Source organism: Peromyscus leucopus, chromosome 3 (assembly GCF_004664715.2).
Source record: "Peromyscus leucopus breed LL Stock chromosome 3, UCI_PerLeu_2.1, whole genome shotgun sequence".
Lineage (NCBI taxonomy): Eukaryota > Metazoa > Chordata > Mammalia > Rodentia > Cricetidae > Peromyscus > Peromyscus leucopus.
The window spans coordinates 150,558,246-150,571,530 of record NC_051065.1 but is presented as its reverse complement, the minus strand read 5'-3'; the positions used below and the strand labels follow the sequence as shown (position 1 = coordinate 150,571,530).

The 13,285-nt window shown below is 43.1% G+C and overlaps 1 protein-coding gene across 20 annotated transcripts in view; it reads right to left on the bottom strand.

The window, feature by feature from the left end:
- Wnk1 (WNK lysine deficient protein kinase 1) overlaps positions 1–10,928 on the bottom strand; it is a 145,043-nt gene extending 134,115 nt beyond the window's left edge. For 19 of the 20 annotated variants that reach the window (XM_028880474.2, XM_028880455.2, XM_028880454.2 and 16 more), the window contains exon 1: positions 10,042–10,913. In XM_028880474.2, coding sequence (XP_028736307.1) covers positions 10,042–10,812 — 771 coding nt within the window. In that variant the 5' untranslated portion in view covers positions 10,813–10,913. Of the gene's footprint in view, positions 1–10,041 lie in introns of all 20 variants that reach the window. The other variant, XM_028880452.2, reaches the window with a different exon arrangement.
- Between the last annotated feature and the right edge of the window lie 2,357 nt (positions 10,929–13,285).

Genomic DNA, 13,285 nt, shown 5'->3' with positions numbered 1-13,285 from the left:
TTAAAATTTAAATGCTGAAAAATGTAAATAAAATTAACATAAATGAAGTCAATAATAATGTATATTTAACCAATATAGCCAAATATTATTATTTTAACCTGTAATGTTGTCTTTATTATTTAACTATTAGTGTAACTTTCTTTTTGTCTTAAATTTTCCAAATCCAATGTGTATTGTACTGTTGTGGGATGTTGTTCTGTATGCTATGAATGTGTTGCTCTGATAGGTTGATAAATAAAATGCTGATTGGCCAGTAGCCAGGCAGGAGGTATAGGCAGATGAAGAGAATTCTGGGAAGAGGAAGGCTGAGTCAGGAGTCCCAGCCAGACACAGAGGAAGCAAGATGACAAGGCAGAACTGAGAAAAGGTACCAAGCCACGTGGCTAAACATAGATAAGAATTATGGGTTAAGTGTTAAGTGTAAGAGCTAGTCAGTAATAAGCCTAAGCTAATGACCAAGCAGTTGTAATTAATATAAGCCTCTGTGTGTTTACTTGGGGGATGCAAGTGGGAGAGATCTGTTCCGACCACCAGCTGGCCAGGACACAGGAAAACTTCCAACTACATTGTACTCATGCACGTAGGCTGGTAGGTACCCAAGTAACATACCAACTGATAACAAAGTGGTGAAATTATCTTGCAGGTTATAACTCCATTATTCCATGGAGCATTAATAGATATGGGTTACCTTTGAAAGAACATAGAAAAAAAGAACTCTTAACCAACAATCCACAATCCTTGAACACCAATGTTAGCCACCAAAAATTAACCAGTCCCTTCTACAAATTTAAAAATGTTGATAAAACCAAATGCCCTAGACTATAAAACCAAAAAAGAAGCTCCCAAAACCTAAAAATATCACATTAATAATTCAGCATCACGTACTGAAAACACAACCAAACCTAGAAGCAAGAAAGACTCAAGTAATACAAACCCAAAATGCTAAAGCTGGAGTTTACTCATACCTATTCATCTTTAAAACACTAAAGTCTATTCTAAAAAAAATTAGCATTTCCACTGCCTAGTACAGAGAACATCAGAAGCAACCATTAATAAAAATATTAAGGCCAGGTACTACACACCCATAATTCTAGCACTGAGGAGGGCAAGGCAGAATTATCAGTTATAGGCTAGCTTGAACTATATAGGGAGCTATTGTTTTAAAGCAAACAAATACCTTTGATCCCAGCCCTCAGAAGCAGAGGTGGGCGGACTTCTAAGTTCAAGGCCAAGTGGGTCTACATGGTGAGTTCAAGGACAGCTAGGGATGTTATACAGAGAAACCCTCTTAATGACAAAAATCTTTCTACTTTGAGGGCAAAACTTTAGTTACACAAAGCTATTAGAAGTAAAGCAACATCCTGTTTCCACAATAATAATCTCACAGTGACTATAAGAAATATTTCTCCTTAAATACTTAATCCTGACAGAAGTAATATTGCAATAACCAATATCTATAATATCTAAAAATCTATAAGCACATTAAATCAATACAACAAACATTCTAGAATCTATATATGTATATTGCCTAAAAGGCCATTTAAGTGGAGATTTGTTTAAGGAAGAAGTATAATGTGTGACATTATAAATAACTGCTAAATGGAACAAGACTTAGAAGTACACTAAACTCTAACTCATTTCTTCCAGAAAGTACTTACTAGTAGAAAGAACAAGAACTAAGATAAAGTCTCACAGGGGAGGCCGGGGGTGGGGGGTGGGGTGGGGGGGGTGGATGTTGTGTTAATAAGGTCTTACTATGCAGCCTGGAACTCACAGAGATCCACTTGTCTCTGCCTCCCTGGTGCCACCAAACCCTGAGCATGCTGATGATCTTAAACAAGTTATTAAACCTCAATTTGTTTCCTCAAATATAAAACTCAAAAAGCTATACTATCTGCCCTGTGGTGTAGCTGTGAAATTACAAATATTTTATACAGTAGGGTTAAGCAAGCGTCAGTAATTTTTAATTACCCTTCCCCAGTAATTAATTATAAAAAATTCACTTTGCAAATACTACTTAAATATAAAGCCTGAAGAAAGTACTACATATGCTTGTGGTAAGAGATGTGAGCCCTCATTTCCTGTTCCTGCAGCCATGCCTGCTGCCTGCTGCCATGCTTCCCGGCCATAATGGACTCACGCCTCTGTAACCATAAGCAAAAATAAACATTTTCCATAAAAAAAAAAAAGTACTACATATACATATGTAGTGTTTAAACTTTTTGTTTAAAAATAAAAAACAAGAGCATTCTCGAGAAACAATAATAATTCAGAAATTTTTGTGTAATGGAACTTTATTGAAAATCTTGCTGGTTTGGGCTGGTGAGATGCCTCTGTGGGTAAAAACAACTGCCAGAGTTCCATCCCTGGGACCCATAATGGAAGGAAACAACTGTCCTGAAAGCTGCCCTCTGAAGACCATAGATGCACAGTAGCACACATGCTCCTATACATATACAGGGAACAACTTTCAGGATTCTGTTTTCTCCTTCTACTATGTGGGTCCCTGGGATCAAACTCAGGTCAACAGGCTTAGTGTTACCTGCTGAGACATCTCACAGCCCTCAATGCTTCAATGTATTTATTTATTTTCATTATTTTAAATTATATGTGTCTTTGTGTGAACATGAGTGCAGATGTCCACTGAGGTCAGGGGTATCTGATACCCCTGGAGCTGGAGCCACCTGATGTGGGTGCTAGAAATTGAAATCTGATCCTCTGAAAGAGTATGTGTGCTTAACCACTGAGCAATCTCTCCAGCTCAATGCTTCAACTTTTAAAGACATTTTGATCGTTCATTAGTCTGTCTCTTTCTTATTTATGTCTTCTACTTAACCAGTTATTCTTCATCCTGTTCATTCAACCTTGCAAAATAAAATAAATGGACAACAGTTACTGTCTCTACATCCTTTCATTCACTCCTTAAATCCACTACAAATTTGTTATCCTAAGCAATCTTTTTAATCTGTAAATAGATGTGTGCATCAGTGGTCTGATTCACTAGTTTCATCTCTCATTATTTAACACACTGGTCTGTGTTTGATTACAAAAGACCTGTAGACATCCAAAGTATAAGATGACCAAAAAATAGAAACATCTGTAAGAAGCTGACACTCAGCAGTACAAAACAAAGAAACAAACAAGAATACTTTTATTTGGATTAAGAGGATTACACTTTTGATAGGCATACTTGATGTATAAGAATTAACCATTAATAGCCTTCAAACAGTACTTAAAGTACTTTTTGTTTTATAATATACTTCCTATTTTTCAAAGTACCTTCACATACTATTTCAATTGATCCTCACCAATCCTAAATCAGTTAAGACACATTGCTAATAAATCAGTAATACAGATTACATCCTTTACTCTAAAGCAGTTAATGTAAAATAAAAGTATTCTGCCTTGGTTCTCTATGTTACATAGTGTGCTAGTATGCCATAGTGAACTTTTCAAAGACCAGTGAAATAAACAAAAGCATGTAAATAACTTCAAGTAAATATGATTAAATATTTTAAGAATTATATATGGAATCTAAAGAGAAATACTTCCCAGTATATGTAAGGGGGATACAACAAAGGTCTCAGCAGATTCTAGAAACAAGGAGTCCAGCAAAGCTGGCATTTAGGAAACTGACAGGTTATATCAAAATGTTAGGGGCAAAGGCCATGTGAAGCTAAGGAATGTGAAAGCACTAGCATCACATTCAACTCTTAAGAATAGAAGAGTAGACTGGCAGCAGTGACGCACACCTTTAATCCCAGCACTCGGGAGTCAGAGCCAGGTGAATCTCTGTGAGTTGGAGGCCAGCCTGGTCTACGGAGTGAGATCCAGGACAAGCACCAAAACTACAGAGAAACCCTGTCTCGAAAGGAAAGGAAGGGGAAAAAAAAGAATAAAAGATTTGCCACATGACTCTTCAAAATTAAGTGTAAACAAGTTAAGTTCATAGATAACCTCAAAACAACAACATAAATACAACACTACTTAATCACAGTTAATATTCATGACCAAGCTTTGACCTACTTTTGTTTTTCAAAAGAGGGTTTCTTATAACTGCTCTGGCTGTCCTGGAACTCTCTCTGCAGACCAAGTTGGCCTCGACTGACAGAAGACTGCCTGCCTCTGCCTCCCAAGTGCTGGGATTAAAGGTATGCACCACTATACCCAGACAGCATTTAAATTCTTAAGACTGTGAAAAAGAACATTTTTTTAAAGTCAACAAAATATAATTCTCAACAACAGTTACCTCCTACAGCAATACATATATATTTCAGGGTTTGTTGCTTTGTTTTGTTTAGAATAGTGTATCTATCATTCTGTAGCCCAAGCTGATCCTGAACTTGTAGGAGACCATCCTGTTTCAGTCTCCTAAAAACTGGATTGCCTGCATTCAAATCTTGGCTCTGCTAAATGACTGTTGCTAGGGTTGCAGATTTGCACCACCACACCAAGCTAACATACATCTTAAATTCAAGTTTACCAAACCAAAATCACATTTTTTCTTATTCCATTCTGTTTAAAAGAGACAAAGTATTGTTTCAAAGTCACCAATCATTCTTAAAATGTGTATAGCAGCTGCCTTTATACTATAAAGTAAAGATGATCTGGATGTGGGGGCTCATACCTGTAATCCTATCACTTAGAAGGCTGAAATGGGATCCGATACCAGCCTAGGTCACATACATAGTGAGTTATAGGTCAGCCTGGGGTACAAAGTCCTTATTTCAAAATAAATAAATAAATAATAAATAAATAAATAATAAATAAATAAATAAATCAAATGAGGGTATTCAGTTCTGTGGGTTACTTTAAAACTGGCAAAGGAATAAATTATGGTTTGAGTCACAGAACCACATTCCATTTCTGCAGTATTGCTAATCCTGAAACATTTATATTGTACACTTAGGAGCCAGGAGGCATGGTGGCACACACTTTTAATCCCAGCATTTGAAAAGCAGAGGTGGGTGGATCTTTGAGTTCGAGGCCAGCCTGATCTACAGAGTTAGTTACAGGACAGCCAGGGCTGTTACACAGAGAAACCCTGTCTCGAAAAACCAGAGGTGGGGCAGATAAAAGAGTTCTCAGTTATTACTTAAGACTGTAGTATCAAAACATTACCTGTGACTCAAAGTCTATATACCCATATGAAGTAAATATAATTTGCCATTGTTAGAGGACTTTAAATCTGATAGCCGGGCCTGGCGGTGGTGTTGCACGCCTTTAATCCCAGCACTCCAGCAGTTGGGGAGGCAGAGGCAGGTGGATCTCTGTGAGTTGGAGGCCAGCCTGGTCTACGGAGTGAGTTCCAGGACAGGCACCAAAATTACACAGAGGGGAAAAAAAAAGAAATCTGACAGCCAGCAATCTACTGGGAGTACAAATGCAGCACTTTTTTAAAAATACTTTTCTTTTTTTAAATTTATAATTCATCTTTATTTTTTAGAATGTTATACATGTATACACAATCAAATATGATCATATCCACTCCCATTTCTTCTGCCCTCCAAGTCCCTTTATATATCTCCCAACACATCCCCCTCAACTTTATGACTCTTTAAAAATAACCTCCAATTTGTTGTTGCATGGGTTTGGGACCATCCACTGGAGCATGAGAAACCTACTAGTGGGAACATCATGAAAGAAGAATGATTTTCACTCCTAGATAAGCTACCAACTGCCAAAAACTCCTTAGGAAGGGATAGAGACTGAAGAGCAGATCTATGCCAGAATTTTGGCTGGCTTGATCTTATGCAAGTTTTATGCAGGTAATCACAGCTGCTGTTTCCTTTAACTTTTGTGATACTGAGGACTGAACCCAGAACTTTGTGCACAAGTGTACTCTATCACTGAACTACATTCCCCAGCCCTCTTTGAGATAAGCTATCCAGGCTGTCCTAAATCTTACTCTGTAGCCTAGATAGGCTTTGAAACTGTGATCTTACTGTTTCAGCCTCCTTGAGTAGCTGAAATAATAGGCCTGTGCTACCAGGCCCAACTTGTAATTGCTTTTAATACCTCACAAGTTACTGGATCCTAACCATTTTAATTTTTGTTCTTTTTTTAACCTAAGCTAAGTTATTTACTGCCTATGATTTCAGGTCCTTATTTAACAAACAAGTAGATGGAAAAGACAGCCTAAGATTTCATCCAATTTTGCATGTATTTATTCATGTATGTGTGTAGTTATACACATGCCACAGCAAGAATGCAGGGGTCAGAGTACAACTTTCACAAGTTGGCTTTCTCCTTCCACAGTGTAGGTGCTAGGGATTGAACTAAAGACATCAGGCTTAGTGGCAGGTGCATTTACCTGATGAGCCATTTCCCAGGGTCATTCTTCTAGTTTTAACATACTTAAGACTTTTAAAGTCAGACATGGTGGTACATGCCTATAATCACAGTGCTAGGAAGGTAAAAGCAGGAGTTCAAAGCTATCCTGGGCAACACAATAAAACCTTGTCTCAAAACAAATAAAAACCACTCAGATTTTTAACTTAATGGAATACAATACTATTCCTGTCTTGCAAAAACAAAACTATATTCAAGTATATGTTCAGGTTGGAGATATATTTCAGTGGTAGGTTCAAATGCTAGTAATGAGGGAGTGGAGGAAACATACCTTCAATATAAAAAAAGAGGTATTTTTTTCTTTCCAACCCTTTACTTATTACCCTTAGGATTGTCCTTTAATTTGGACCCAAAAATAAAAGTTCAAAACATTGACCTACTAATACTTTGATCAAAAACAAAATGAGCAGGGTAGTGGTGGTGCACACTTTTAATCCCAGCACTCAGGAGGCAGAGGCAGGTGGATCTCTGTGAGTTTGAGACCAGCCAGGTCTAGAGTTCCAGGAGGGCTCCAAAGCTACAGAGAAACCCTGTCTCAAAAAATCAAAAGAAAAAAAAAAAAAGAAAGAAACAAAACTACTGCCTGACTACTACTATAAAGTGTTTTTATAGTAGAAGATTTGCTTATTTTTATTTTGGAAGGGATTTCTTTAAATCAAAATTGAAAATTTTTCAGAAGCTTGGTTAAAAGGCATGAAAGTTCTGAAAACCAGGACTTTATTCTATAAGCTAGGATCCAGTTGGTTCTGCTCCCAAATGGTGAATTGGATTAAAAATAATAGTCAAGGTAAGATTTCTCCTTAGTTTGATCACACCCACATCTACATATAGAACTAAGTCCAAAAATTTAATATATTCTGAGAAAAGCTGAGGAGCTTTAAAGTTATTGTTGTGACACAAGACAAATTGAGCTTTTTACAATGTATTATTAGTTCCAAGACAATAAACTATCAGTCCTTAACGACAAAGGGAAAACCAACCAACCACAGTCTGAAAAGTCCTTTTAAATGTGAAATAACTAAGTGCTGCTAAGTGCTATGTTATAGAGTTTGCCTAGCATGCAAAAGGTCCTGAGTTCACCGGCAGTGGTGGCGAGATAGGAGGATCTCTGTGAGTTCAAAGCCAGCCTGGTCTACAGAGTTCTAGGACAGCTAAAGTTAAGGCTGTTACACAGATAAACCCTGTTTCAAAAAACAAAAAAAAAGGTCCTGATTTCAATCCCCAGAACAACAAAAATATACAAACATACATTCATACATACATATTTTGTAAGTGAATAACTGAAACTAACAAAGTTAACCCATAAAATTCTCAATACTTAATAAATCCAGTACTTTAAAATGGGTGGTTGGGAAGGACCAGACATGGTGGCTAATAATACCCATAATCCCAGCACTTAGGAAGCTTTAAATTGGTTGCCAGACTGATCTACAGAATAGATTCAAGTTAGCCTGGGCTGTCTCAAATAAATAAATAAATGAATGAATGAATGAATGAGTGAATGAATGAATGAATGAATGAATGAATGAATAATAGTAGCAATTAAAAAGTAGAAGCACACATTCATAAAAGAAACTGTAATAGAATTAAATTCCAGGATCAGTAACAATAGATCCTTGGCACAAAAAAGAAGTGTCTTCCTGTAAATCAATTACATCTAAATTATTGAGTATGATTGACCAGCCATATTTGACAAATTTATTTTTAAAACAAATAGCTGGGTGGTAATGGTGAACTCCTTTAATCCCAGCACTTAGGAGGCAGAGGCAGGTGGATCTCTGTGAGTTCGAAGCCAGCCTGGTCTACAGAGCTTGACAGTCGAAGGACAGCCAGGGCTATACAGAGAAACCCTATGGGGGGGGGGGTGAGAAAAAGAAAAACAAACAAACAAAAAAACAACCATTTATTTCCATTAGAGGAAATTTAAAGCATATAGGGAAGTAGAGAGGAAAGCTTGATTAACTACCTTGCACGAAACAATCATGTGCTGGTAATTGTTGAAGGTGGATGACTGCTACATTCTCTCACCCTCACTAGATATTTAGAAACAAATTCCCCAGACATTATTCCTTTCACATTTCAGATGGCCTTGGGTCATTTAAAAACCAAGTCACTTATTTACTAGTTCTTGGGTAAATGAAGTTCTGAGATTATTTCAGTTTTACTTTTCAACTATTTTGGTTTGGTCCATTTTCTTGGCAAGAAATTAATAGTGACACTTTCATCTATAATATAGCTGAAATTCTGCTTCCACTGTTAACACATGTTCATTTTCTGGTAAGAACAAGGGCTAACAAACTGATATTTACATAGGCGCTTTCTAATATTCGTTATTATTGCTGTAAATCAAGCAATTAGTAAATTAGTGTCCAAACTAATCTATTTAAGCCTAGAATATAGCTGCACTTTATTTATAAAGTGAAAACTTCCCTTTGAGATTAGGGAAAGTTTGGTTTAAAATCTTTTATATCCCTGGCATTGTGGCACAAACTTGTAACCCTAGTACTCTGGAGGCTAAGACAAGAGGGAACAAAATTTTCAGGTCAGTCTGGACTATATTTTAGGACACTGTCACAAAAATCTTTTTTAACAAGATTACAACAATGATGGTAATTACACAACTTTCAAAGCACTTCTACAATTTTGCATGGACTTTTACTATTTACTATTGACTGAAGAGGATCAAGACAGCCACTCTAATGAGCAGTGTTGGATCACAGGAGCCACAATGGCTTGAGCATCTGTAGGTGGGTGCATACCGTACCTTCCTAGTCCCAAAGCACTTAAAATGGAAGGAGACAAGAGAACTGGGGGTCAGGGACTGGGTTGTTGTTTTAATGTTTTTAAGAATGTCTCATGCTGGGCGGTGGTGGCACACGCCTTTAATCTCAGCACTCCAGGTGGATCTCTGTGAGTTCGAGGCCAGCCTGGTCTACAGAACGAGATCCAGGACAGGCACCAAAACTCCAGAGAAGCCCTGTCTCAAAAAACCAAAAAAAAAAAAAAAAAAAAAAAAAAAAAAGTGTCTCACTATGCCTTGAACTTGAGACTCTCCTGCCTCGCTGCCTCAGCCTCTGGAGCAGTTGGGACTTACATGCCTGTCCTGCCACACCTGGAAAGCATTTCTGTTTTATTATTTACTAAATGCCTATACTGCTATCAAGTAAGCTGTATCTTAAGGCACAGAGTTCTTATCTACCAACCTGATCTCGGAGTTGGAAACACACAAGGCAGTTCATTATTGCAAAGACTCCGATGAGACTGAAGTGCACAAGGGAAAAAAAAGGTTTGATATTTACTTAAAGCAAAAAAATTTCCCCAAAGGCTGAGGATATATATAGCTCAGTGGGAAAGCACTTGCCCAGGCCCGGGGTTCAATCCCCAGTTCAAGAGGGTGGGAGGGAGAAACCCTTCTCCAGTAATTCCACGTTCCCTGCCAGACATTAAATATACAAGTTTGTACTTAAATGACTTTCACCTCATGCCTCGTAGCAATCTCTCCTAACACCAATAGTTCCTATCTTTTCCAAACACCTAACTACAAGCTCCACAATCTCCCAATTTCAACCTCTTCGGAAGCTGGCCTCCCTCTACCACTCAGATTCAGAGAATTACAAGTAAAGAATGAACTCGATAAACGGGCTTAACCGAGCCAAATTTGAGCGAATATGAAAGGAGATGGGACATTACCTGCAATTCACACCAGGCGACTTCCACAGTGGTTTCGGTGTCCAGACCTTTGTAGACCGTCTTAAAGGACCCTCTGCCGATTTCGATGTCAAATTTGAGAAAGCGACCGTCATTGGACATGCCCACGGCCTTGGTCTCCAGCTCTTCGATATCATCCTGTTGCTGGATGTTCCGTTCCTCCTGCTGCTCTTTAGCGCTGCCGCCGCCGCCGCCGCTGCCACTTCCACCTAGGGACGGCGGTGGCTCCTCTTTGCCCCCCACGAGGCTGGGCTGGGACACCGGGCGGTCTTTGCTGGTACTGCTGGGGACGGTCGTGGTGGCCGAGCCTACAACGGCTTGTTCCCCAGGGGCGGCAGCAGCTGAGGGCTGCTGAGACACCTGGGAAGCGACGGCGGCGGTCAAAGTTTCCTCTCGGTGAGGCTCGGGTGGAGCACTCGGAGGCACCGCGGCGGCGGGCACACTCGGTTGGGGGACAGACAGGGGGAGGCCCGGCAGCTCCAACGCGGTGGCATTGGAGTCGCAGATGACGCTCCGGCGGAAGAAGCGGTGCTCCGTCGGGGTGGTGGTGGCGGCCGCCCCACGGCTGTCCTTGTCCATAGTGTGACGGCGGCGCCGGTATTCCTCGGTTCTGCCAATGCCGGAGTCGGCGACCGTGGCCCCCAACTTCTCGCCCACGGAGGAATCGGAGCTTGAGCCATTCTTGGGGACGGGCGCCGGAGGCGAAAGGAAGCCCGGAGTGCCGCTCTGCTTCTCGGCGGCGCCGTCAGACATGGTTGGAAGAGTGCGGGCTCGGGTTCGTGAACGAGAAAAGGGGGACAGGCAGGCCCGGAAGAGCCCCCCCAAGAAGTGCTGGGCAGCGCTCCTACGGCGGGCTCGGAGCCACCGGACGACTCCCACTCAGCACTGACAAGACGGCCCGAGGGCGACGCGGGACTCGGGGTCCGGCTGCTGCTGCTGCGGCGGCTGCGGCTGCTGCTGCTGCTGCTGCTGGCACCGAGGCTGCTGCGGCTCACGGGGCGGGCTCGTCGGCGGGCGAGGCAGGAGCGGAGCCACGGGGGTTAGCGCCGCACAGTCCGCATCCATCCTGCAGCGAGCGCTGGCCGGGAGGGCTGGGGCAGCAGGAGCGCCGCAGTCATGAGGGGCAGGGCGCGGGGCTGGCTCCCGGGCGAGCGGATGCGACCAAAGCCAAGACGGCTCAGCTCCCGCCGCCGCCGCCGCCGCCCGCCGAGCACGGCGGGATAGGCCCTGAGGGCGGAGGCAGAGAGCGCGAGGGACGAGCCCCGACGCCGGGCGGTGGCAGCCCGGGGCACAGGAGTGGGAGGGGCCGCGCAGGGGAAAGGAGGGCCGCGGCCCGGGTTCCCGGTCACTCGGCGGCCGCCGCCTCGGGCAGCACGCGCCCCAGCGAGGGGGGGGACCCGTCTCACAGGGCGTCCATCACCAGGCGCCGAGGGCCGAAGCCTCGGAACCTCGAAGACTGAGGAGCGGCCCCCCCCGTCCCCGAGGCCTCCCCGCCCGCCCCGGGCCTGGCGAACCCTCTTCCCCTCTCTGGCCGGCGCCGGCGGCAGAGGAGGGAGGGAACTGTGGGGAGGGGAGGGCCGCTCACCGCGGGGCCCGGGCTCCGCTACTTCTCTGGCCAGGAGGAGAGAAGACCGAAGGAACTGGGAGGAGGGGGATAGGGAGAGAAGAGAGCAGTCACCCCGCTAGGCGCCTTCTGTCAGCGAAGAAGGGAGGGCGGAATGGCCGAGCAGAAGAAGCGCGTCCGCCCGGGAAAACTCTCCGCTTTAAATGGCGCCGATGTCTGAAGCCTCCACACAGCCCGCTTGGACCCCGCCCCCCGCTGCCCGGGGCGGCCCCGCCCACATCGCTCTCGGGGGCTCTCGCGCAGGCGTGCCGGTCTCGAGGCACCATGGGATTTGTAGTTTCAGAATGGAAACCGTGAAAGGGACCGGGAAGGAAGGCTCCTACTACTTCCGTGATGCCCTGCGAGTGCTCTAGCCTAGTGCCTCCTGGGAATTGTAGTTCCTTTTTTGAAAACCGCCCCTCCTGAAAGCCTGATGGGAGCGTCATCGTGGGTCGCTCAGTTCCAAAGTCAGTGCTCCCTACCAAAATCATTATTTAGGAATCAATTGCAAAAGAAGAGAAGAAAGGAAAGGAAAAAAAAGAAATGGGGAGAGAACGAGAGGCTTCCGTCATGTTCTGCTTAAATAGCTCATAGAGCTGCCATGCAATGAAAAATGATCTGTTGTTCGCCTTTAATGGAGAGCCTCCTCGGTGTTGAGTGACTAGGGGTGTGGGAGTGGAGAGGAAGGCAAAGCTGGATAACCAGAGCCTGAGATCGAAGACTCCCGGGAAACTTTGTGAAGAGTACATAAAAGATCACTATTGATTAAATGGGTTAGGGAAGACACGTATATTTCGTCCTTCTCCCCTCCACAACAACTTAAGACCACATGCTCGGCTCCAGTTCCCAAACAAGCACTTTGGCTGCGAAGATGGGCTGCCTACTAAATAAAACCGAGGATTAGCGCGAACCCTCTTTGCTTTGCCAGAAACTTAACTGGGGGGAGGGGGGAGGCTGGTGACAAGCATGGGAGGAAGTCGGGTTCGAACATAGTCTACATCTTTGATCTTTGATTACCAACTTAAGAGGGCATAATTGACTTTCCGCCTCTATAGTTGGGTAAAATTTATTTACCTTTTGTTTTGTTTTTCCGTCCCTCGACGGCTTAGTAAAACAGCCCTTTCTTTACTAGACTTGCCTATGTGTACATATGTGATTTATACCAATCGGGAAACCTAGATCCGTACAGTTTACAGTAATGGAATTCTTTTCTTCAAAATAGCCTTAGTGCTTCCTGGACCACCTTTGCTACTACCTAAGATTATAGTTGAGATGAGCACCAGGGGGCACCAGACAGAGCACGAAGACAAATTTACGAGCCAGATGGCAGTTACAAGTCTTAACCCAACCGGTGAGAGCGGGAAGCGCTTAAACGTACGCAACCGCACCCGAGCGTGGATACGCTGCAGCCTCAGCCCGGGACTGGAGCGAGCTCTGAAGCCCGCATTCTTCGTCCAAGACCCACCCCAGTGAGAGGAGCAGTAGTTTGGAAGCAGCTAGAAAGTTCGTTAACTCGCTGTATCTGGATAAACTCCGCTTAGAGAAGTCTTGCTATATGATTAATATTAACTTACCAGAGACGTTTAAAAAGAAACCAGCACTTTCCCTTTTTTCTTTTCCTTA